Source organism: Portunus trituberculatus, chromosome 50, assembly GCF_017591435.1.
Source record: "Portunus trituberculatus isolate SZX2019 chromosome 50, ASM1759143v1, whole genome shotgun sequence".
Taxonomy (NCBI): domain Eukaryota; kingdom Metazoa; phylum Arthropoda; class Malacostraca; order Decapoda; family Portunidae; genus Portunus; species Portunus trituberculatus.
The window spans coordinates 16843377-16868485 of record NC_059304.1 but is presented as its reverse complement, the minus strand read 5'-3'; the positions used below and the strand labels follow the sequence as shown (position 1 = coordinate 16868485).

Sequence of the window (25109 nt, the reverse complement as noted above, 5' to 3'; positions counted from 1 at the left end):
CTCCTGTCACTGTGCAGGTCTTATCACGTGTCGCTAGTCTCTCTCTCTCTCTCTCTCTCTCTCTCTCTCTCTCTCTCTCTCTCACACACACACACATCAGTAGTCGTGAATCTGGTTAAAGCAAGTTGTTGTGACGGTTCGGTGACGTCATGCGTTTTCCAGTGATTGGTGAGCGGCGAGATGGCATGCTGGTGCCGCCTCGGGATTGGCTGCGCCGGATGTGTGTCATGTGTGACGCAGCAAGGTCTTGGCGGCGCGGCGCGGGTAGCCACCTTCAAATTTTCTGCGGCTTTCATTCTTTTCTAAATATTTAAGTGATGTTTTCTCTTCTTTTTCGCTTGTCTGTTTTATTATTATGCCCTTGAAATATTGGTTTGCGTTTGTTTATATTCGTAAATACTGATGGTGTTGCGATGTGTGTGTGTGTGTGTGTGTGTGTGTGTGTGTGTGTGTGTGTGTGTGTGTGTGTGTGTTGCGGCCTGTCTGCGCTGCCAGTCGTCAGTATCAGCTGATCCGTGGCCGCAGTAGGAGGTGCAATACACACTTGGTGAGCGAAACGCCTCTACTAAAGTCCCGTCTGTCAGTGGATCCGAGATAAGGCGAGGCGAGAGGTCATGATAGTGTGCGTCTTAACGGAGCCTCGGGGGCACCTGGCGGCAGATGTGCGTTTTGTGGCGGTGGTGCAGCACTGAGGCACTGTGGCAGTCTGCGTGTGTGGTGTCACGACGAAGCACAAGCACCATAGCAGAATATCCTGCTGTGTGTATCGAAGCATGGTTCGGTGATGAGTGATATGTGAGGTACAACTGTGGTGCAGAGGAAGTGAAGCGATGCACTCGAAGAGACTATTCTTTCCTGTTATGAACTAATCTTCACATTCATGCCCTTTGTTTGCACTGTAACTGTCCACTCCTTTTAAGTGACAAGGCGGGGTCGCGAACAAGACCGCCCCTTGAACAAATATGAAGCCACGATGTAAATGAGTCAGTGAGTGAGTCAGTGAGTGCCCCGTGCAGTGTCTCAGGTCAGGCCGCCAGGGTGCCGCTAACTTCGCCCCGTTTACTGCCACCGCCGCCCCGCTAGGTTCTTGCCACTGGATTGAGGATAATTTGCCCTCTCGCACCGGAAGTGGCTCGCAGCGGCCCGAGGCTTGATAATGGAAGTGGACGTGAATGAGTCATGGCGGATTAGTGGAAGGCGCTCTGTCGCTGTGTGGCCATGCTGAGCGTGAACACGAGACAGTCAGACGTGGTGATGGCTCTATTATGGTGCAACACACACACACACACATTTTAACATTGCCCCATTAAGCCAAGAGAGCATAGACTAATAGAAAGACCTCTTAGACAGTCCACACACACACACACACACACACACACACACACACACACACACACACACACACACACACACAAGCCTAGCACAGCACCACTACAAGTCTTGAATGTCACCAACTAATCCAAGGAAATGAAACGTTACCCCGGATGCCCCTCGACTCCCAGCACGTACGACACTGCCTGTGAACACCCTGTGAAAGACGCGTCCTTTTCCGTGGGGTGACCGGGACCTGCACTCACAGCATTAGCCTCTCCATGACCTTGCTCCTGCTGCTTTTGATTCTGCCCAAGCCCCACAAAACAAGCATGACGTGGAGAATTCATGGTGTTGTTACAAAAGGAGAAATTATACGCGGATGTTTGTCGAGCAAGGATGTGAAGGCGGAAGCTAACTAGTGGTGGTGGTGGTGGTGACGAAAGATTTCCAGTATTTGTGATTTAGAGGATGGAAGGAAAGGAAGTTAGCAAGCGAAGGGTTTCCAGTGTTTGGGGTTAAAGGAAGGAAGTAAAGTATTAAAAAGATATGTTTCCTGTGTTTTGGGAGAAGTTAGAGGAGGGAAGGAAAGGAAGGAAGGAATGAGTGATAATATCTGATCATGGTGAAATGGTCTGAGGCTCTGAACGTTTGAGAAAGGAAGCAAGGAATGGAAAGAATGATATTCAAGAAACGGCATGGGAATAGTGGTGAAATACTTGGGTATGAGAAAAGAAGGAAGAAAACTAAACTAGAAACAGACCTTATCGTAGTAATGAAGTAGTAGCATTGCATTCGACATTTGTGAATAGGAGAAAGAAAAGTTCAGAATTAAATTAAAGAGAAAAGGATTTGAATGCGTCGCTGAAAGATTCCTAGAGCAAGACGATCAGAGAGAGAGAGAGAGAGAGAAATTTGGAGTGCAGGATTTCAACACGATTAGGGCAGGACCAGCTTGTTGCGAGGCATGTAGGAAGGGCGGCATAGTTTCCTGAATTACGACACTTGGCTGGCCGTGCAGAAGGTGGCCCCAGCGCTTCCCACAGTGGATGGACGTGCTACGCCTTAACCGATGATAACTTTGTAACTTGTAATGTGTCACTATTGTCACTCCGTAATCTTATCCTACTTGCTTTCTCCTTTCTGGTTGTGCTTCTCCTGGTCTTTGTCGTAGGCTGCTGCTTCTTCTTCTTCTTCTTCTTCTTCTTCTTCTTCTTCTTCTTCTTCTTCTTCTTCTTGCTCCTCTTGTTCTTGTTATTGTTGTTCTTGTTCTCGTTCTTCTTGTTCTTGTTCTTGTTCTTGTTTTTGTTCTTCTTCTTCTTCTTCTTCTTCTTCTTCTTCTTCTTCTTCTTCTTCTTCTTTTCCTTTTCTTCTTTCTCCTCTTGTTCTTGTTATTGTTGTTCTTGTACTCGTTCTTCTTGTTCTTCTTCTTCTTCTTCTTCTTCTTCTTCTTCTTCTTCTTCTTCTTCTTCTTCTTCTTCGGTCCTTTTTCTCGCTGTCAGAGTAGGACGGAAGGAAGGAAGGAGGCGAAGGGAGTTTAGTAGGACTCTTAGTTATCACCTCCACGAATAACACACACATACACACTCCGCCTAGCATCCTGTTGACGTAAGCAGAGTGACAAGGGCTAAGGAAACGTTATGGTGTCCCTGGGCAGTGTGTGGTGAGAAAGCCTTGTGTATATACCGGTGTAGCAGTCGCTCGGGGTGTTGCTGGAGTGAAAAGTGGTGTCGAGGAGGTGGCTTGTTTGTAAGTGGTGTCTGGAGTGGTTGTCGGCGTGGTGTCAGTGGTGGCGTGATGCTAATGCAGGGAAGGATGCTTGAATAGCGACTTATAAAGAGGTGCTTGCTACGTAGATGAAGTGTGCCTGGTGGTGGTGGTGGTGGTGTCAGAGTGTGTCAGTGCACCGGGGTGTAGCAGTGGGGTGAGGAGGGAAGATCAGGGTGTACAGGGTAGCTAGTTCATGTGTCGGGTTGTAAAAGGTGTTGTTGGAGTGACGTGACGAGGGTTTGGAGTGTAGACGAGTGTGGTGGAGCTGTGTCGGACCGCAGTAATGGTTTCCTCAGCGCTGCGTCAGGAGTTTTAACACTGTGCTCTCTGAACCGCAGTGTTTTGTTGTGGTTCGCTCGGGAAGACAGACTCCGCAACGCCGAAGACTTTGTGTTTGTGTTGCGGAGGAAGTGCGAGGAAAGTGAGTGTATGTGTTTGTGTGTTTTGAGGCGGAAAACACTGACGGATAGGATACGTGGAAAAAAGTTTCTTTTTTGTAGGCTTTACAAAAACTTTCTTTTTTGCAGGCCTTACGAAAAGCTGGCAAAGGAAAAACAAAACAAAAAAGAAATATAGATATAAAGTGACCTCGTGTTGTTCCCGGCGAGTGTGAGAAAAGAATATCTGGAAGCCGTTTTATAACTTTGAACGTGCTGTGGTGTCTCCTTCGCCTGGAGTCTAGTCTTGAGGCGGGGAGGGAGCGTGGCACCTGAGAGGGTCGTGACGCGGAGACTAACAGTGCTCCTTGGCCAGTGTCAGACTCAGGAGGCGAGGGTTCGTCACTCGCAGATCTAGTGGTGTCGTAGAGCCCCGCCAGCGAGGGGGCATGGTGGGCAGGCAGAGGAGCCACCATGTACCGCGCATGGGCGTGGCGGGCGGTGCAGTGTGTCACATGCACGTGGGCAGCAGAGGACGAGAAGGGCGAGGAGGACGCCCTCAACTGGTGTGAGTGTGGATGGTGGCGCGCATGGACGTGCCTGGAAGCCAGACGGTCGCGCCCTTTGTCCCACTCATGGCACCATGAGAGCCGCTTGCAGCTGGGCATACACGAGCACATCCCTGACGACCACCATGGCCTCGCCTTCGACCATTCCCCCGACCACCTGTACAAAGGGGAGCACCTGGGCCTGCAGCCTTCCCTGCCCCTGCACCACGTCACCTGCAGCAGCACCAGCTCCAGCAGCCTGCAGGTACTGGAACCAAAAGGGAAAAAAGTCAGCACCGCTTTAAGGGAAGGGTGAGGAAGAGGCGGAAAATCAAACCAGCGAGCATTTTCTTTGATGCTCTTTGGCGTCACGGTTTGATGGATGGGGTTTGGGATGCGTAGGTAGGGGAGCAATGGAGTGGGTTGGGGTCACAACCTCGCCGGCGTACCGACCGTTGTGCTCAATCTCTGTTGGGACTGTTTGGTTGGACGTGCCGGCACACTTAGCGGCATTCGTCTGTGGGTAACGAGCATGTTTACCGAGTCTCGGCGCGGCGACGGTGGGTGATTAGTGCGTGTAATTACCGGCCGTGGAAGTGCAGGGAGAGCTGCCGCAGCCTCCGCCACGCCGCACGCTGAGTGTATGATTGTATGCCATTATGCACGGCTGAGAGGGAGAAGAGAGACGGAATGATGTAGGCTCTCTCTCTCTCTCTCTCTCTCTCTCTCTCTCTCTCTCTCTCTCTCTCTCTCTCTCTCTCTCTCTCTCTCTCTCTCTCTCTCTCTCTGTGTGTGTGTGTGATTGTTTGTTTTCTCGCGGCTCCCAAGGTCACGTCTCTATACCTATCCCCCATAATACCTCACCTGATGCCTTCCTCTTTTACTCTCTCTCTCTCTCTCTCTCTCTCTCTCTCTCTCTCTCTCTCTCTCTCTCTCTCTCTCTCTCTCTCTCTCTCTCTCTCTCTCTCTCTCTCTCTCTCTCTCTCTCTCTCTCTCTCTCTCTCTCTCTCTCTCTCTCTCTCATAGCAACTTTATTAGGAGGAACAAAAATAAAATAAAAAAACAACGAAGAACTGGAATACCTTGAGACTTCTAATGGATTCGTCAGTGAAAGTTTGTCCCCACAACTGACGGAAGATGAAATATGTTAGTTAGGAAGACTGTTTCCGCGCCCACCTGTCCTTACCTGTGTGTTTCTGTCGGCATTGTTGTATTGGAGGGACGGGGTGGAGTGTGGTCGGGTGTTGTGGAGTAAGTGGTGGGGGAGAACGGGGTGTAGAAGTGGATATTTGGGTGTGGTAGTGGAGGGTGGGCGGTGATGGGGGAGGCAGGACGAGTTATCCCTGCCCTTGTACCTGTATTTGTAGCGTTACCTGTGTGTGTTTGTGTGATCTGGTTACCCTCGTGTGCAATAGTCCAATAGTACACAGCACGCCTGTTTGAGGACTGTAATGCGATGCCAGGCCACGAGTCATGTTACTGTGTGTATGTACCAGGGACAGGACTGGTCAGAGAGAGAGAGAGAGAGAGAGAGAGAGAGAGAGAGAGAGAGACATTGGCAGGTATTTCCCTTACTGCCTGCCTCTCCCTTTCTGCTTACATCGGCATGCAACACGACGCTTCTCTCTCTTTCCCCCACTCCTCTTTCTAACCTTCTTCCCTCCTACCCTTGCCTACTACCCCCATGAAGCAGACGGCAGGTTGGGGGCGTTGGGGTGAGGGGGAGGCGACCCAGAGCTGCTGCCGCTGACACCCGCCGCTCAGCTCGCAAGAAAAGCCCTGCAGAGATTGTGCTTCCGGAACTTTCAAGTGAGGCTTCGGCGCGTGCTTCGAGGAGCTGACCTTTCGATCCCACTTTTGCATACCCCCTCCCTCCCCCTCCGCTCCTTTCTTCTCCCCTTCCCTCTCAATCTCTCTCTATCTTTCTCCTCTCCTCCTCTGCACTCTCCGTCATTGCTCCCTCTTCTCTTTTCTCCTGAGTCTAGCGGAGCCACAGACTCCCTGCAGCTTCTTGAAGTAGATCCTCTCTTCTAATGTTACTTTCACGTCGCAGGGATGATGGTGGCTCGTGAAGTACTGCTTTGGTTGGGGCTTTCCATTCTCCACACACACACACACACACACACACCTCGTCTGTCACATAGCAGGTTGAGGTTCGCGCTTGCCCGAGTGTAAAAAGGTTCCGTTGATTAGCAAGCAGTTAGTGTCCGCCTTGAGGAAGAGGACGATGGGGTATTGCATGTGACGGTCCATACAGCTGACCGTGTACGAGGTGCTGCGCTGTCATGGGAAGATACGCTGCCCTTCAGGAGTTCAAGCACGTGATGACTATGGTGCTGAATTACACACACACACACACACACACACACACACACACACACACACACACACACACACACACACACACACATCCTCTAAATCATGTTGGAGTGAGGCGGGGACGAGTACCCTTCACCAGCACGTCACCGTGACGTCACCATGGCCATCCCGCACCGCCACGCCGATAAGATACGTGCCGGAGCGCTGGGCGGCAATGTGCGGTGGCGGGGGAGGGGGAGGCAGTGGCAGGAAAGTCTCTGTGTTTGAGGGTTGCGCTGCCCCACGTCCATTGAAGGCTGCCAGCGTCCCCCGGAAGTGCGGCTGAACGTGCGGTGGAAATGTCCTGCCGGGCGCCGCAGGCTGAGGGCGCGGCGGGCGATATGTGGCCACGGCGACTCACACGCCCACTTATGTAATCTGATGTTTCTTCTATTGTGTCCTTTTAATAACAAGGAAGATTGACCCTAACTGTTGCCCGAAAGATGGAGGGGTACCTTTGGCTAGTGTGTGTGTGTGTGTGTGTGTGTGTGTGTGTGTGTGTGTGTGTGTGTGTGTGTATTGGCTTTCCTCAGTAGTAAACATGGCTTTCCTGTTGACGTCACGCTGATGATCGTAAACTTGAATGCCATTCCTGTTTTGTGTTCGCTGCTCGCTGTGTTCCCGCCTCACGCCACTGACGTAACTAATCCGGCGGTCCTGATAACACACAACACTCTACAGCACACCGCTCTCACCATTACACCCTCCCGGACACCACACGTCACTGAACACACACACACACACACACACACACACACACACACACACACACACACACACACACACACACACACACACACACACACACACACACACACGAGAGTATAGAAGTGTCCGGGGAATCTTAAGTGTTAGTTCTCTTGAGGATAATAAAAAACAAAACGAAGCGGAGGAAATCCCCAGTACAGCGGTGAAACAGGTAAATCTTGCACCGAGGCCCCGCGCTCAGGTAACATGAGGAGGCATGGTTCCCTACGAGGCGTCATGTAGGGCTGGAGAGAGAGCCTTGTTTGTTTATGAAGACTCGGGATGGCTGATATGGGGAGATAGATGAAGGGATGAGTGTACAGGCGATAAAGCAGCAGGTGTAGGCGGAGTGATAACATCGGCGTGATAACAGGCTCACCCCCCACACACCTCCCAACACCTCCATGCCTCCAGTCAGCATGAAGACCACGTCCAGAATGACAGCGGTTTTCTACGTGGTGGGGTATAGTGTTGGTGGTAGTGGTGGTGGTGGTGGTGGTGGTGGTGGGGGTGTTGCGGGTGGTAGTGATGGTGCGGGTGTTTCTATGTGATGTGATGAGTAGTGGTGGTGGTGGTGGTGGTATGTGCAGGTAAGGACTGGATCAGGTGGTGAGGAGTGTTTGGGTGAGCCAGGTAGCGCCAGGTAAAGGTTCACACGCCATGAAAAATAAGACAAGGAAAGAAAAAAAAGAAAACATACCATCGAAGTCAGTACCACCAATATTACTGACAACTATTACTACTACTACTACTACTACTACTTGTGCTACTGGTGGAGGCGTGAGTGGTTGTGTTCCTCGCCGCGGGTTGGATCGTGACGGCAGGAGGGGAACGGGAGGGCAGGAAAGAAGGGGATTAAAGAATAGCGACCCTCTGCTGTGTCTAGTACTAATCGGCCACGTTTGACCTTTGGAGTGTTTCGCAAAGTGCTGTCTTCCTCTCACGGCAGTGCTACGTGGCTTCCCGGTCTGTCAATGAGGGTTTAGTAGCACACCTTTACCCTCGTACCACCTCCCAACCCGCTACTTCGCCATCCCTCGTTCACCTAACTTCCTCCACCCTCCTCCCACATCTTCCCCCATCAACATTTCCTTCCAATAACACTCCTTTCCTATACTTAATTTCCTCTTTTCTCCACCTATCTTCTTCTCCTCCCCCTCCCACACACACATCTTTCCTCCCTCGTTCACCTGTTTCTCCTATACATCTAAATCTATTCCTCTGCAGTCCCTCTTTTCCTCTTTTTTTTCCTCATCAACATTCATCCTTCTCCTTTCCTTGCATTAACACGTCTTTACTCTCTCTCTCTCTCTCTCTCTCTCTCTCTCTCTCTCTCTCTCTCTCTCTCTCTCTCTCTCTCTCTCTCTCTCTCTCTCTCTCTCTCTCTCTCTCTCTCTCTCTCTCTCTCTCTCTCTCTCTCCTATCTCCTCTCCCCATCTTTCCTTCATAACTCCCTCGCTTCCCATCAACATTCTCACCTCCACATCCCTTTCCTTGTGCTAATTTTATCCTCTTTCCCTCTTACACCTGTTTCTCTTTCAACCTCATACCTTTCCTTCCTAATACCTCTTCCCCTTTCTCCCCGTCTCTTCCCATCAAAATTCCCACCTCCATTCCCCTTTCTGTGGCCTCCATTTCCCTTTCCCGCCTCCCCCTTAAAGTGAGGGCGCGCCGTCATTGACATTTCTTCCCCCTCTTAAGAGAATTTCCCGTCGGTCCAGCGCTGTGGTGGTAAATAAACACTGTGGCTGCGTGCTTACTGTAGAGGGTGGTGGTGGTGGTGGTGGTGGTGGTGGTGGTGGTGGCTAAGGTTGTGATTTGTCAAGTAAACAGCTTCAGTATTTGCTTTACTTACCTCATTAGCTCCGTCGCCTCTCCTCCTTTCCCCCTTCCTTCTTGTTTCTCTCCTCCTCCTCCTCCTCCTCCTCCTCCTCCTCCTTCCCAGCCGCCTCTTAACACCTTTCTCTTTCCTCCATCTCTCTCCTGCTCCTGCTGCTGTTCCTCCATCCCGTCCACCTCACTCACACCTGCCGTCACAGCTGGGGGAGGCTGCAGAGGTGCGTCAGTGCTCAATATTCACCCCGCCCTCTCTTCCCATCCCCTTTCCTCCGGCGACTCCTGAATTCTGCTCCTCCCCCTCCTTCTGACTTTATTTGTATGTGTGTGTGAGAGAGAGATAGAGAGAGAGAGAGAGGGGGAGAGGGAGAGGGAGAGGGGGAAGAGGAATGTGTTATAGTGTTGTATTGATGTTTATTGTGATGTGTGATGATTAACCTTGTTTTTTTTTCTTGCTTTCAGACGCTCAAAGATGAGATGGCGGAGGTCACCGCGGAGATGGAGGCGCTGGACACGGGGGAAGACAGGTGAGTCCCTCCTTACCTCCACTTCACTCCACCCTCACTCATTCCACCTTCACTCCACTCCATCCTCTCTTTTCCTACATTCACTTCACTTCACTTCACTTCTTCCACTCCCTCTACCTCTCGTCTCTCTCTCGTCTCTCTCTCTCTCTCTCTCTCTCTCTCTCTCTCTCTCTCTCTCTCTCTCTCTCTCTCTCTCTCTCTCTCTCTCTCTCTCTCATCATTTCTTCCTCAACATAACGTCCATAGCATACTAGTATACTTGCCCTCTCCCTCCATCTCTTCCTCTAACTCTCCCTCTCTCTCCCTCCCTCTCCCTCCAGCACTCACATACCTCCACAGACCACCACCACCACCACCACCATGACGAAAGCCACAACACTCGCGCACCGCTGACACCAACACAAAACAGAAACACTGGTGGTGGGGCGACACTCGGCACGCAAATGATACACACTGCCACTTTGGACAGCATTATGAGACCCCTTCCGTACTATGACGCGTTTTCATATTCATTCTGCTTGTTATTTGGTGATTTTATACAGCTTCAAAAACTCATGTCGGGTATTAAAATAGTGAAGACTGTGGCCATTAATCTTCTGATCTCTCTAGACTCCTCGTAATGTAAATAAAAATGGTTTAATCGTACTCAAAGCTCAGGGTAAAAATGTGTCTGTGTATTGAAGGGAGTTAAGGGTGTTTCACTAATTCTAGCGACAGATTAACGAGATTTCTACATTGCTTTCAACTGGAGAAGCACTCGTGTTAACCTGGCTCTTCACTTCATTCTCTTTGAAAATCGTAGTGGTGAGATAGCGAAGTGTTTTAAAATACGAGAATTAAGCTTCTGTTTCTTTGTCCTCTGCGTCTATGTCACACTATCCAGAGACACTTGTAGACTTATATCTCCCCCTTACACTGTAGAAATAGGAAGAGGAGATGGTTTTATAAAGGATTAGAAGCCGTATTAGATTCTTACGTGGTTAAGAGACTGTTTGATCCCACTGCCACTAAAAGCAAATTATGTTGTTATGGAGTAACTGACGAGCGTGTTAAGAGGAGAGATAGACGAGGTGGAGAGGAGATGAGAGGTGACATGTATTAGAGGAGCCATTAACTTAATCTGTCGAAAGTATCAGATGAGAGAGAGAGAGAGAGAGAGAGAGAGAGAGAGAGAGAGAGAGAGTTATTTAGTTATTTAGTTGAGAATTTAGTGTCTCGTTGCTTACTTTCATGACGGTGGTGGTGGTGGTGGTAGTAGTAGTAGTAGTAGTAGTAGTAGTAGTAGTTGTGGCGGTGGTGGTGGTGGTGGTGTCAGTGTCTTATAAAGCTTATCCACCTTAGTCTGCCCTCATAAACCTGAACCTTACGACATACCGGGAAATTCCCCCCTCCCTCCCACTCTTCCTCCTTCCCCTCATGTCTCTCTTCCTCTCCCCCTCCACTGTACCTCCTCCTCCTCTTCCCCCCTCTTCCTCTCCCTGCCCCTCCTTACAGTAGTCAGAACTAGAGGGAGGAACATTCCAACATGCCTTCCTCCTCCTCCTCCTCCTCCTCCTCGTCGTCTTCATTTGTTTAGTTGTTTTTTTTTTCCGTGTTTTCATCACCACCTTATTATCTCCACATTCTTGCCTCATCCTTATCTCGTATTCTCTTATTCTCTTTACATGATATTTGGTTATACTGTCTTCTTTTACCTCATTCCTCTTCCTTCGCGCCATTGTCCGTTGCTCTATTTATCCTTATCTACTGTTTCATCTCTTCTTCGTCCTCTATTAATTATCATTTGTTACACCGCTTTCCTGTATACTCTTCCTTTGTCGTCTCTTCTTTTTCACTCTTTCCTTCTCCACCTCTCCTCTCTTCTCTTTTTTTTTTATCGCTCTTCCCTTCTTGTCCTCTTGTGAGTGAGTTCCCGTGCACCCAACGCCAAGGGAGGAAGGGAAGAGGAGGAGGAGGAGGAGAAGAGGGAGAGGAGGGGGAGTAGAACTTAGTAGTTTTCCCGTTCACTTTTTTGCTCGATAACAGTAGGCCTATCCTAAGCCACAGCCTTAACCTCCTTCTTTTTCTCCTTCCCCTTCTCTTTCTCTTTCTTTTTATCCTTCTCTTTCTTTCTCTTTGTACTTTAGTTCTATTACTACTATTATTACCAATACTATTACTACTACTTCTTTTCTACTTCTACTTCTACATCTACCACTACTACTACTACTACTACTGTCATTGGTATTCACAGTTATTTGCCTTGTCTTTCACGAGTCATTGAAAAGCTCTGCGATATTTGAGGGTAAGGGAGGAAGGGAGAAAATGAAAGGTATGGGAGGGAGGTGTGGAGTGTACAGGTGGAATGATAGAGGAGGGAGGGGATGTGATTAGAAAGATTAGGGGGAAGACGGGAGGGCCGGGAATGATAGCGGAGGTGTGAGAGGGAAGGAGAAGGACGGCTAGGGAAGGGCTGTGTATAGTTGCCGCCAGCTTACCATGTCCCCAATCCCTACACTAACACCGCCATCTCCTCTCACCACCCCCCGCCCCCACACAATCACCGCCTCGTCCCATGTTAGGTCGTGCCTCGTTGAAGTGGCAGGAGGTAATAGGTGAGGGGAGAGGGGTGAGGGGTGAGTGCCTCTCGAGTGTCCCCGTTCCTGCTGCCCTGGGTACTATATGGAGAGAACAAGTGTAGGAGGAAAGTATTAGGTTAGCCAAGTGTAAGAGAAAAATACAAGGTTGGCCATCCCACACCTCCTCCTCCTCTTCCTCTTCCGCCTTCGCCTCCGCCTCCGTCTCCTCCGACCTTGTTATTTTGTTTCGTGCTGAGGAATAGTGGCCAGTGTAGGACGACAGCTGGGTCATTCGACAGAGGACACACACACACACACACACACACACACACACACACACACACACACACACACACACACACACACACACACACACACACACACACACACCCGGTAGCTCAGTGGTTAGAGCGCTGGCTTCACAAGCCGGAGGACCGGGGTTCGATTCTCCGGCCGGGTGGAGATATTTGGGTGTGTCTCCTTTCACGTGTAGCCCCTGTTCACCTAGCAGTGAGTAGGTACGGGATGTAAATCGAGGAGTTGTGACCTTGTTGTCCCGGTGTGTGGTGTGTGCCTGGTCTCAGGCCTATCCGAAGATCGGAAATAATGAGCTCTGAGCTCGTTCCGTAGGGTAACGTCTGACTGTCTCGTCAGAGACTGCAGCAGATCAAACAGTGAAACACACACCGGATGCTCTTCCCCTCCGTGCTGCAGCGAGGTATAACAGAACAGGCGCGCACTGATCAGGCCAGGCAGGGGCCGGTGCAAACACACCCTCTTTCCCTTCATTGTATCTCCCAAGCTGCACGTAAATGATCTCTTGTTCTCCAGCCCTCCGCCTCCTTCCTTCCTTCCTTCCTTCCTTCCTTCCTTCCTTCCTTTCTTCCTTCCTTGCCTCACATCGTAACCTTCGCCGGAAAGAGTGAAAACTGCATTTAAACTCACCTTCCTGGCAATTTACGCGTTTTACAACAGATCCTTGACTAAGAGGTTAAGTGAATACGACTCACGCCCTTCAGCACCTCATTGCCGCTTCAATCACTGTTACTGTCTTTAAAGAATTCTCCATCGCGACAAATAGCGTATCTTCTACCTGATCCTTGAGTAAGCCGTTATATAAATACCACATCCAGTCACCGTCAGCGCCACGTTGCCATTAAAGAATATCAGACAATTAGTCAGTCAGTCAAGGCGAGTGTCAGCCAGCCTGGGATGAGTGCCAGGGGGCAACGCGACGCCCTGGCGACGCGGAGTGCCAGTGCCAACCACCGCTGCCTGCCTTGTGTTGCCGAGCGGGGAGTGGGCGGTGGTGGCGGTGTGCGGGGCGTGACGGGCATTGCTGTTAAGCTGAAGTGGTATTTGGTTGTTGTGTGACGCTGGTTGGCGGTGTCGGGGTGGGCTGGGTACTGGCGGGGCGTTGAGTGGCCGAGCTGGGAGTGTGGGAAACTATTAGAGTGAGAGAGGTGGCAGGCAGGGAGAGGAAGGGAGGAAGGGTGGGAGTCCGCTGCTCGTCTGTTATGAGACAAGTGGACCTGAACCGTGATTTTGCCTTGAAACTCTGCAATATTATAACAGTAATACAGTAATACAAACCTGCAGCGTCCTCGTTACCAGGCACCAGCACTTTACTCCTCTGAGAGCCATTCATTGACCGACATAGAAACTGACCCTCGCGACACACACACACACACACACACACACACACACACACACACACACACACACACACACACACACACACACACACACACACACACACACGAGACATCATAATCCCACTAATTAATAACATACACTTAAATATAAAAAACCAGATAGCAGACTTTTTACCATACAGTCCAACACTTAACTCCTGTGGTGTCCTTGTGCTCCTTACCTGACACACTTCGCTCGTCTCCCTTGACTCGAGACGGAAAGCAGAGAACAGGAGAAGAATAAGGTGTAGGAAGGAACAGGGTGATGTGAGAAGATAGGGAATGGTAAGGTTAGAAAACTAGCATAGGAAGAAAAGGAAAAGAAGGGAAGACAGTAAGACAAGCAAATGAAGAGGATGGGGGATGTGTATATGAAGGAAAAGGTACAGGGAATAGGGAGAGGAAGAGAAGTAAAGGAAGAAGAGAAGAGGATGAGACTGAGATGAAGGAATGAGAAGAATGACATGGATCACCTGGGGGTCACTCCGCTAGTCACAGTTCTTGCCTGCGCGTCTTTCCCGTTACTTCTGATACCTGACGGTGACGCGGCCGCGGGATGGAAGGAGGGAGGCAAACAGACAGACAGGCAGGCAGGCAGGGAGGCAGGCAGGGAGACGAGGCCATCCGTCACACCAGCCTCGCCTTACACTAGACGTCTTAAAAAGAATCCTTCAGATATAAGCCATTTTCTGTGACTTCCTCATCCCGGTGTAATACTGTCGTGTGTGTGTTTGTTTGTTGGTTGGTTGGTTTGTGAGTGTCGGCGGTGTTGGATAGGTGGTGATTTGGATATTGGAGTAGATAGAATCGCTTGTGTGTGTGTGTGTGTGTGTGTGTGTTTATCTGTGTTTTGTACAAATCGTTCAGGATGAGCTGCAGGAATCGGGTGACGTTGACATGGTGATGGTGATGGTGATGGTGATGGTGATGGTGGTGATGGCGGTGATGGTGATGATAGAGGAGATGAGATGGAGGGTCTTCGGGATGCGGGCTCCCCTCACCGCATCTTTGCCTCCGCCTCTCAGCACACCCATTGCACGCTTTTTCTTTTATCTTTTCTTTTGCCTTTGTAGTTTTTTTTTTTCTTGATTTCTTCACATAAAAAAAATCCGTTCTCTTTCATTATGGACTGAAAGCAATAGGAAAAGGGAAGCTTTAGGAAATATTAGGAAAAGAATTGACATTGTTTTTACTTAGAGAAGCACTAGGAAATATTAGGAAAAAAATTGACGGTGTTTTTACTTAGAGAAGCATTAGGAAATATTAGAAAAAGTGACGTATTACTTTTATTCAGAGAAGCATTAGGAAATATTAGGAAAAGAATGGCCTCTTGTTTTTTACTGACGTTTCTTGTAAGTGTGTCATTATTTAAAAAGGAAAAGAAAATCAGGAAAGCGGAGTTACTTGTAAGTGTCCAAAAAAAAAAAAAAAACAATAGATTGGAAAGACTAAAGGAAACAAGAGCTAAATTACTTGTAAGTGTCGAGAAAATAAGAGAATGGAAAGACGAAAGGAAACAAAAGCGAAACAAGGCCAAAAATTAGGACATGACAAACAAGGATATGATTTTTTGATGTTAGAAAATCAAGGAAAAATAGGAATAAAGATGTATTGGGAATTGAAAGTAGGAAAAGATTTGGTATGAATGGATGTAAAAAGAAGACAAAAATAAATAAATAAAATCTTTATTATTTGGATTTAAAAAAAAAAATGAAAAATTAAAATAGGTATATATAGTGTTTTGACAAGAAAAGGGAGAGTAAGAGAGAAAAGTTAATGATCTGTACAATGGAATTACAAAAAAATAAAATAAAATAGATAGATAAGAAAAGTTAGTTAAGTCACCGTATTTAAAAAGAAATGATGACAAGACACACGTCAGCACCACCACCACCACCACCACATCCTGCCTTCTTAAAAACCCTCAGAAAAGAGTGACATGCGCTGACTTTACTCGCCTTGCCTTGCCTTGCCATGCCTTGCCTTGCCTTGCCTTGCCTTGCCTTATTTACTTGAATGGAGGGGTTTGAGTTAACGAAGAGCGGCTCTAAGGGAGACTATCTGTGGCGAAGTGAAGTGAATGTACAGCCAGACGTTCCATGAAGTGAGTCAGCATTGGCGTGGCGGTCTGCCGTTCACCCCGTTCACATGTTCCCTTGCCTCACTTCACCCTCACTGCCCGAGACTCACTGCCCACTCCATCGTTGCCCTGAGTAAAGGAAGGAGAAATAATTATGTAGGGTATGACGTAGCAAGCGACAGAGGTCAATAAGAGAAAGAAGTAGGGAGGAGGAGAAGGAGGTGGTGGTGGTGATGATGATGGTGGTGGTGCAGTAATGATCAACCCGCTTTCTGATAATAATGCAGAAGTAGAAGAACACGAAGAAAAAGAAGTGGAGGAAGAAGACTGAATCACAAACCACGGGACTCGCTAAACGCGGAAGAAAACGGGATATCATACTCATTGGAGAGGAAATGGTGCAGTAAAATCCAAGCCGCTCTGAAGGAAACTGTACGATAAGAAATAAAAAATAAAGAAAAAAAAAATACAGTTCGCTAGCGGCTTCTAATGGCAAAGAAAACGGGAACACGCACTTCTATAATCTTTACCTTAGGATGATGACAAATGAAGTTCAGTATTCACATTGAACTTAAGAGAGAAGGGTTGAACTTTTTCTGCGCTACAACACTGAGGTCACAAGGCGCTCGAGGGAAAAGAGAAGAAGGAGGAAGGTGTAAAGCCGAAAGTGGGATGTAATTCTGAAAGCTGAAAGAAAAGCTTAGTATCGACTCTTCTTAGCAACTTTTCTCGAGGTTATGTGAAGCCTTTAACCTCTTCAGTACTGGAACGCATTTCTACCTTCGGTTTTGGGGATGATTTGACGATTTTATTGGCATTAGGAAGAGTCTATGGAGGTCAGAAGATTGATGGCCGAGTCTTCACTATTACAAACCCCCACAAAAAGTTTCTGAAGCTGTATCAAATCACAAAATAGTAACCTGAATGAATATGTAAACGCGTCACGGTACTGAAGGAGTTAAGCCTTTCAACACCACAGCGTCAGTTTCTGTTTATTGTGAGTTACTATTATGGCCATCTTTGTAATCAGCTAGTCAGTAGATGTCACGTGACCGCTCAACTACTTAACCTCTTCAGTGCCATGACGCGTTTCCATATTCATTTTGCTTACCATTTGGTGATTTTATACAGCTTCAGAAACTTATGTGGGGGGATTGAAATAGTGAAGACTGTTGTCATTAATCATCTGATCTCCATAGACCCTTACTAATGTCAATAAAATGGTCTAATCGTACACAAATCTTAAGGTAAAATTGTGTCTCAGGATTAATGTGTTTCGGTTAACATTAGACAGTTCTCTAAAGTATGGCAATTGTAGTAGTGAGTATAGTAAGGGTATAAATCAGCCTTTTCGTCTTTAGTAATAAATAAAAAGAAATTTGTGATCTTTAAATCTTTTTGACTGATGCGATGAATGAAGTAAAGGTTAGATTATTAGACCTTTTTCCTTCTCACCAGTGTAGTAGTGGCTTAGTGGAGGTTAAGTTGTGTAGTGAATATTTATCTTCCCACTTGCGGTCCACAAACCACAACAGCCACTCCTGCGTGTGTATGAATAAGTGCTGTTATTTTCTGTGCCATAAGGGTCCTGAGGGAAGGGATTGTTTAATAGTTTTGTCCTTAATCTATTAGGGGGCGTTACTGACGGAGAGAGAGAGAGAGAGAGAGAGAGAGAGAGAGAGAGAGAGAGAGAGAGAGAACGAAAGCTAAACTATCAGTCATATAAATTATCGTGTGTGTGTGTGTGTGTGTGTGTGTGTGTGTGTGTGTGTGTGTGTGTGTGTGTGTGTGTGTGCGCGCACGGCCTGATACCGGAAAAGTCACGTTTGTCTTCTGGCTGTGGAGACTTGTTATTGCTGTCACTAGGATACCACCACCACCACCACCACTACCACCACTGTTACCGCAATGCCTTACCTTCACTTCCATTACCACCACCACCACCACCACCACCAGGCAGTCAATCATGTATGGAACGTGTGCTGGAACGCGATGTATACAAGTATTTGATGTCACACACACACACACACACACACACACACACACACACACACACACACACACACACACACACACACACACACACACACACACAACGATTATGTCCGGTTGTTTTAGTTTTACTCATTCTCAATCTTTGTTTATATTCGAGGAAGTCAGTCTCTCTCTCTCTCTCTCTCTCTCTCTCTCTCTCTCTCTCTCTCTCTCTCTCTCTCTCTCTCTCTCTCTCTCTCTCTCTCTCTCATCGAGTTTTCCGGATTTTATTTTACTTATTTTTTCTCGGTAGTAGTAGTAGTAGTAGTAGTAGTAGTAATAGTAGTAGTAGCAGTAGTAGTAGTAATAGTAGTAGCAGTAGCAATAGTAGCAGTAGTCGTAGCAGTAATGACAATGGTGGTTGTAGTTTTAATGTATTAGTGTAATCTTAACATTTCTCTCTCTACTGTTCCTATATTCACGTGGTGTTTCCTTGTGTCCTTGCAGTAAGAACAACCCGAAGAGTAAACAGATGAGCATCGGGAGGAAAAAGTTCAACATGGATCCTAAGAAGGGGATCGAGTACCTCATTGACCACAGCCTCCTGAGGAACACTCCAGATGGTGAGTCCATAGAGTAACAAGAGGAGGAGGAGGAGGAGGATGGGGAGGAAACCAACCAACCTTACCTTACTATCTTCTCCAGGTTCTTTTCTTCCTCTTAGCTCTCATGAACTTCACCTTTACCAATTAATCAGTCTCTCTCTCTCTCTCTCTCTCTCTCTCTCTCTCTCTCTCTCTCTCTCTCTCTCTCTCTCTCTCTCTCTCTCTCTCTCTCTCTCATGACATGGCCGAAAAACCTCAACTGTCTCCATCTCACTGACATCAACCTTTGCTTTGTCGCTCTTTGAAGTGAGTAAGCGTAAGATATTCCTTTGTCAGGAGGAAAAATAATACAATGAACTGATAGATGATATGAACTGAATCTTCTCAACAACCAAAGCACAATAGTAAAAACAAAACATAGTGAATGAAAAAAAAAAAAACAAGATACGTTTGTGGGGGCAGTGAATAGAGATAAACATCATAACTATGTATCTCTTTATCCTCATATCTCCCCATTACTGTCTCGTCCGTCGCGTGATGCTCTGAACACATGGAGCAGCGGACATGCCTTGCTCTGACTTGTACATGATAGTTGCTTTTACGGGAATTCTGGTAAGCATGTCGTCATCTTGCTGTCCACCACCACTGGCCCGCCCGTGTCGCAATGCTCGTACTGCTGCTAATATCCTGTCCGGCAGTCTGTCAACATCACGTCCGAAGAAAAGATAATCGAGTAAGCGCACTCTTCCTATGAGTTTGTGAGCTCCACGATATATATTTTTTTTCTACGCTAAGCCTTCAAGTTGTCGCTTTGTTAATAATACTGGCCTTGGGTCGCTTTCCGGCTCGTTTCTTTGGTGGTATTTGTAAAGTTTTAGCACTTTTTTTTTTTTATAACTACTTCAGTGTTGGTGGATTCGATATTTGCATATATATTTTAACATTCAAACATCCAGAAGCGCCAGGAATTTTTTTTTTTTCTAATTATTTTCATTGTTCTGGCGATAGTCTCTCAATCAGGTACGTTCAACATTCTAATGAACGTTTTTGGTGTCTTCAAGGTTATTTTCATGGTTGTGGTCTTAATCCCTTCACAATATGTGGACACATTTTTGCTTTGAGATTTGTGTACGATTAGACCATTTTATTGACATTAGAAAGGGTCTATGGAGGTCAGAAGATTTATGGCCACAGTCTTCACTATTTTAATCCCCCACATGAGTTTTTGAAGCAGTATAAAGTCACCAAATAGTAAGCAAAATGAATATAGAAATGCGTCATGGTACTGAAGGGGTTAAAGGACGATTTTGCTTTATTAATGTGAAATCCACGAGAATCCATCCTCTGTGTACTTTGAAAATGCTGATGAAAGGTCGGTTTGAATAATGCGATTTCCAAGGTGGTGGTAGCAGTGCGAGATTGTGCGCCCCGACGTGATGAAGAGCCGTCGATCAGGCGACACCCTGGCTTGGCTATCTGGTCGCGGCAAGGGGAGGGAACAGGCCTTGGCGGGCGGCGGCGAGGACGATCTGTGAGAGTGTTCGGGGAAGAGGACACGATGACCCAGATTTATAGTTGTTCAACTTTTTCGCTAAGTACTACATTGACGGCGCCAGGTTAATGAGATGATTTTATGTATTTTGATAGTCGACATGGATAGACTGGTGGTGGTGATCCGTCAGGTCTTGTCTCCGCTTACTTTGAGGAGCGTTTGACTCCATTCTGAAGTGAGTGTATTTCGTATTGTGCCGAGCGAATGCGAATTAAATGTTTAGCGTGAGTACCTCTACATAAACTCGAGATATCTTGTTTGTTTATGTGACGTCAAACTATGACGCATTTATGAATGAAACTGAACAGCAAGGAATTTAACTAATAAGATAGGAGGAGATAAGAATGTACGTAAATAGTTTTACAAATGTAGTAATAGATGAACAGAATACTTTATCAAAGGAAGTGTGTGGTAAATATTATATATGATACATTGTGCATACTTAAAAACTTTATTGAATTTCACTTGATAGCTGCTGAAGGTGTGTCATTTCTCATCACCAGTGTGAATAGAACAAAAGATTCATCCATTGCTTATGTCTAATGTACTATTGTTTCATTCCAGACATTGCTCAGTTCCTGTACAAGGGAGAAGGACTCAACAAGACAGCTATCGGGGACTACCTCGGGGAGCGTAACGACTTCAACCAGTCAGTCCTCGATGCATTTGTCTGCCTCCACGACTTCACTGACCTGATACTGGTGCAGGCTCTGAGGTGCGTCACGTACTGCCTTGGTGCTGTAGTGTGTGTGTGTGTGTGTGTGTGTGTGTGTGTGTGTGTGTGTGTGTGTGTGTGTGTGTGTGTCTGAGATTTGGTGTCTGAAGTTTTAAATTTAAGTGTGCAGTAGAGTAGTTATATAATCGTAATTTAGTATTTATATCTAAATTTCACTATTTCCTATCAATACTTCCTGAAATATGATTATAATATGGATATATTGAATATATATTACTTGTGCCTTAGGAATCTCTACAGCAATATGTATTAGTTTTGAAATATTGTATTCAAATAACTGTGACTTTACATTTTAACTCATTCTTCTGGAAATAATTCTTAAAGTTTATGCAGCATCTTGAATCATTTGAGTCAGTTTTAGCCTCAAAAAAAAACTCACCACAGTTCAGAATTATAGTTTAATAATATATTTACAATGGATGTGTATGACACCAATAACTGTGTGTCTTTTTATGAGCTTAACCATTCATTTACCTGAACTAATTATATATGCTCAAAACCTCATTAAACCTTTTTATATTCTAACCCAACAGACAGTTCCTGTGGAGCTTTCGCTTGCCAGGAGAGGCACAGAAGATTGACAGGATGATGGAGCGCTTTGCCCACCGCTACTGTGAACTTAATCCATCGATCTTCCAGCACCCAGACACCTGCTTCGTGCTGTCATTTGCCATCATTATGCTGAACACCTCGCTCCACAACCCGGCAGTTAAGGACAAGCAGACCATCGAGCAGTTTATCACCATGAACCGGGGTATTGATAACGGAGATGACCTGCCCAGAGAGCTCCTTGAGGTGAGACCATGTTGCTACCTCTGCTGAATTCTTACAAAATAGATATACAAATAGTATTTCCATATATATTGAAGTGATTATGTACACTTTTTTTTGCATGATACCAGGGCTTGAAATAAGCAGTTCACTGAAACTCACAACTTATATCACCCCCCACACACACACACACACACCACAAACATTCCCTCAAATCTTAATCTCTGTACTACCTGTCTTTTAAATGTCATCATGTTTTTGCAGGACATACTGGGATTGTAGACTTTACAATGACATATGGTAACAGCACATTAGTGTAAGCAGTGGAAAAGTGTGAGACTTTACTTCAATGGTGCTTCCTCCACAGAGCCTCTACGAGAGCATCAAGACAGAGCCCTTCAAGATCCCAGAGGACGATGGCAATGATCTCATGCACACCTTCTTCAACCCAGACCGTGAGGGTTGGCTCATGAAACAGGGCGGCCGCTACAAGTCCTGGAAGAGGAGGTGGTTCATTCTCAACGATAATTGCCTCTATTACTTTGAGTATACGACAGACAAAGAACCCAGAGGAATCATTCCCCTGGAGAATATCGAGGTATGTTCATATTTGTTTTTCTTGTAAAAATTCTATTTGGATTCTAAACTTTATATGATTCATATGATAAAAATTATGGTACTTTGACTACATTCTGAGTAGCAGATATGTGATTAAAACAAATTTAATGTACATACATTTAAATTTTGTACTTTTAGGAGTAATATCCTAACACATCTTTCCTCCTACAGGTTCGTGAGGTCCAGGATCGCAACAAGCCAAACTGCTTTGAGTTGTATGCTACGTCGACTGACTTCATCAAGGCATGCAAGACTGACAGCGAGGGCAAGGTGGTGGAGGGCAAGCACACCGTGTATCGCATGTCTGCCGCCACGCCTGACGAGAAGGAGGAGTGGATTAAGTGTATAAGGTGAGGGGCCCTAAAATTTTACTGACAGATTGTAAGTGTCAATGGATCATGAGTCAGAGGATGCAAGGTAGTAAGAATATGTCGAAGATTTAAATTGTAACTATTGTATTACATTTATTTCCATGTAAGGATTTTTATAAGAAAATTTTAGAAACAAATGTTGTAAATGAATATGAAGATACTAATTGATATGTTTTATTCCTTGCAGACAAAGCATAAGTCACAATCCTTTCTATGACATGTTGGCAAAGAGAAAGAAGAACATCCAGAAGAACAGCAATCGATAATTGAGGGTGAAGGGACACACTGCATGTATGGATTGCTCAAGTGTCCACACACAGAACTGTGCTCATCAGGTGGCCTGAGGAGGCCACATAATTGTCAGCAGTACACCAGTGACCTTGAACATGTGACATGTAACCTGTGAATTCAGATCCACAAAGAGATCTGCACTTTACTGTTGACAGAAACTCTGTTACTAATTGATAAAGAAAAACAGATGTGTGTGTGGAATACTTAATAGTGTAAAGAAATAGCAAAAAAAGACATATTCCATGTTAGTGTGTCCTTTAGATGCACCCCAGACAATGAGTGTTCACACTTGTACAAGCCTTGTGCTGAGGGGCTTGGCACTCAATGAATATAATTATTCTATGTATATATTCATGTGAATAAGGAGAAAGTGGAGAACTTTTGGCATATGATATTTAGACATTTTAATATTTAAGAATATTTATGCCACCAACTTACAAACTCCTGTTTATCTGTGTATATACTTGTATGTATTTGGCTTGTTAAAGCATATGTGTATAAGATCCTATTTCAGTAATTGTATAAATTGCTGTGGATAGCTGCGACTTATGCATTGTTAAGAGTGAGTGGAAAATGTTTACTGTCACGGTGAACCAAACTGTTTATCTAAGACTTACCAGTATTGTATTGTAATGCAAGAATGCATGAGTGGGTATTTTATGCTGACACCAACAAGGCATGTTCAAGTTCAAAGAGATATTTGTAAACAGTTTTGTTTCTTTACATCTTCTTGTGGTACACCAACAAACAGGTTGACAATTCCTTGCTGTTGAATATCAGAACACTAGCACTGGACTAGCTTTGTCGTGTAGTGTGCATCAGTCACATCTACAGCACTCGTACAGGTTTTTAGCTTGCAAAATTTAGAACTTTAAGTAATTCACTCCCAAGAATGTGTATCCCTGTGATCAGTATTTTCAGATAACATGAAATATTACCAAAACATCATATAGACAACTGAATAACTAAATACTCAATCTACTTACACAGTAACCAAGATTCTAATATCATTACTTTCTGACGATTATTAATTTATTACATGAAATAAAAGAAAAAAAATATGGAGAAATTATTAGTGCAAAACTATTAGTAGTGCAATTAATTTTGTAATTCCCTAAACACTGCTATGCTTTCTGCCAGGAAATAGTAAGATGATAAAAAGGGAAGCTTGCCCCATCAGAACCATTGGTGTGACGGGCTAGTGCAGGAGGAGAGGTCCTCTTCACAGATGCTCCAGTATTTCCAAAACTCAATAGTTTCAACTCAAATAGAGATAAGCTGTGGAAAATGCTTCGATCTCCTATTTTTATATTTATTTTGTACCTTATAGTTTGTACCTTCTACATGTGCATTTTCCATGTTTGTTCAGCAGCACTCCAGGAACATTTCCCTGTATGGAAGGTTGACACTTGATGAGTGTGGTGTTTTAGCCGCTGCAGAGGGTCGGGTGTGCCGCCCGCCACTGCCGCAGGGTGCCTCGGTGCCTCCCATTGCTGGGCTGTCAGTCGTCTGGCTGAACAGTTTCATAATGAGAAAAAATAACAAATTTGAACTATTTATTTGTATATTTTGAAAAGTGTTGTTTACTTCAAAATCTTGATCTGCATGTGAGTTATTTAATCATGGAGTATATACATATAGATATATATAGTATATATTTTTGTTCAGTATAGGAAATAACATTAATACAGGTACCAAAGAAATACTTAATTTTTATCTTTTTTTATTGTTTTCTGTCCATGAAGTTACTGCCTTCTTTTTCTGAGCTCACTCAAGATGTTATTTATTAATATACTTGTAGGTGTGTAATTTTCAAGCTGTACAATACTTTGTGATTTCCTCAAAAGTTTGTGCCCTTTATTTTTGTGTCTAAATTTGCTTGTACAGGAGTGTAAGGGTATATCCAGCTGTATATATTCTGTTAGTCTTTATATTATTGTAATTAATAAAGTGCTGATACATTATTTCTGTAAGAATATCCTATATTTGTTAATATTGATTACGATGGAACATTTTTTAATGTAGGGTGAGTTGGGGACGGATCATACAATTTTTTTTTAAATAATCAAAAAAAAAACTTCAGTGAATTACATAAAGTTGAAGTTACTAATATAAAATATAATCATTTTGGCTATGTTGTGTGTATGGCACAGTTTTGGTATCACAACATTAATGGGTGAAAATAAGGCAAGAAAAAAAAAAGTGTACAGATCGTCCACACCTGTGGACGATCTGTACAGGCATGTAGGTCCCTCAGAATTTTTTTTTTATATATATAAACAATTAAATATATTACCAGTTTGCCCTCCCATTCCCTTGCATGAGCTCTACTGATGATTTCAAGTGATTGGCAACATAGATATGTACCTACAACACACTGCATGT

The 25109-nt window shown here is 45.4% G+C and overlaps 1 protein-coding gene across 8 annotated transcripts in view; it reads left to right on the top strand.

Annotated features, from left to right (window-relative positions):
* The window catches only part of LOC123500164 (cytohesin-1-like), a 226200-nt gene extending 201512 nt beyond the window's left edge, over positions 1 to 24688 (top strand). For 6 of the 8 annotated variants that reach the window (XM_045248867.1, XM_045248869.1, XM_045248863.1 and 3 more), the window contains 7 exons: positions 9410 to 9474; positions 18288 to 18403; positions 20502 to 20652; positions 21207 to 21468; positions 21812 to 22042; positions 22234 to 22412; positions 22621 to 24688. In XM_045248867.1, the coding sequence (XP_045104802.1) occupies positions 9410 to 9474; positions 18288 to 18403; positions 20502 to 20652; positions 21207 to 21468; positions 21812 to 22042; positions 22234 to 22412; positions 22621 to 22699 (1083 nt within the window). In that variant the 3' untranslated portion in view covers positions 22700 to 24688. Of the gene's footprint in view, positions 1 to 474; positions 548 to 2960; positions 3061 to 3608; positions 4272 to 9409; positions 9475 to 18287; positions 18404 to 20501; positions 20653 to 21206; positions 21469 to 21811; positions 22043 to 22233; positions 22413 to 22620 lie in introns of those variants that run through there. The other 2 variants (XM_045248862.1, XM_045248861.1) reach the window with 2 other exon arrangements.
* The last annotated feature ends 421 nt before the right edge of the window (positions 24689 to 25109 follow it).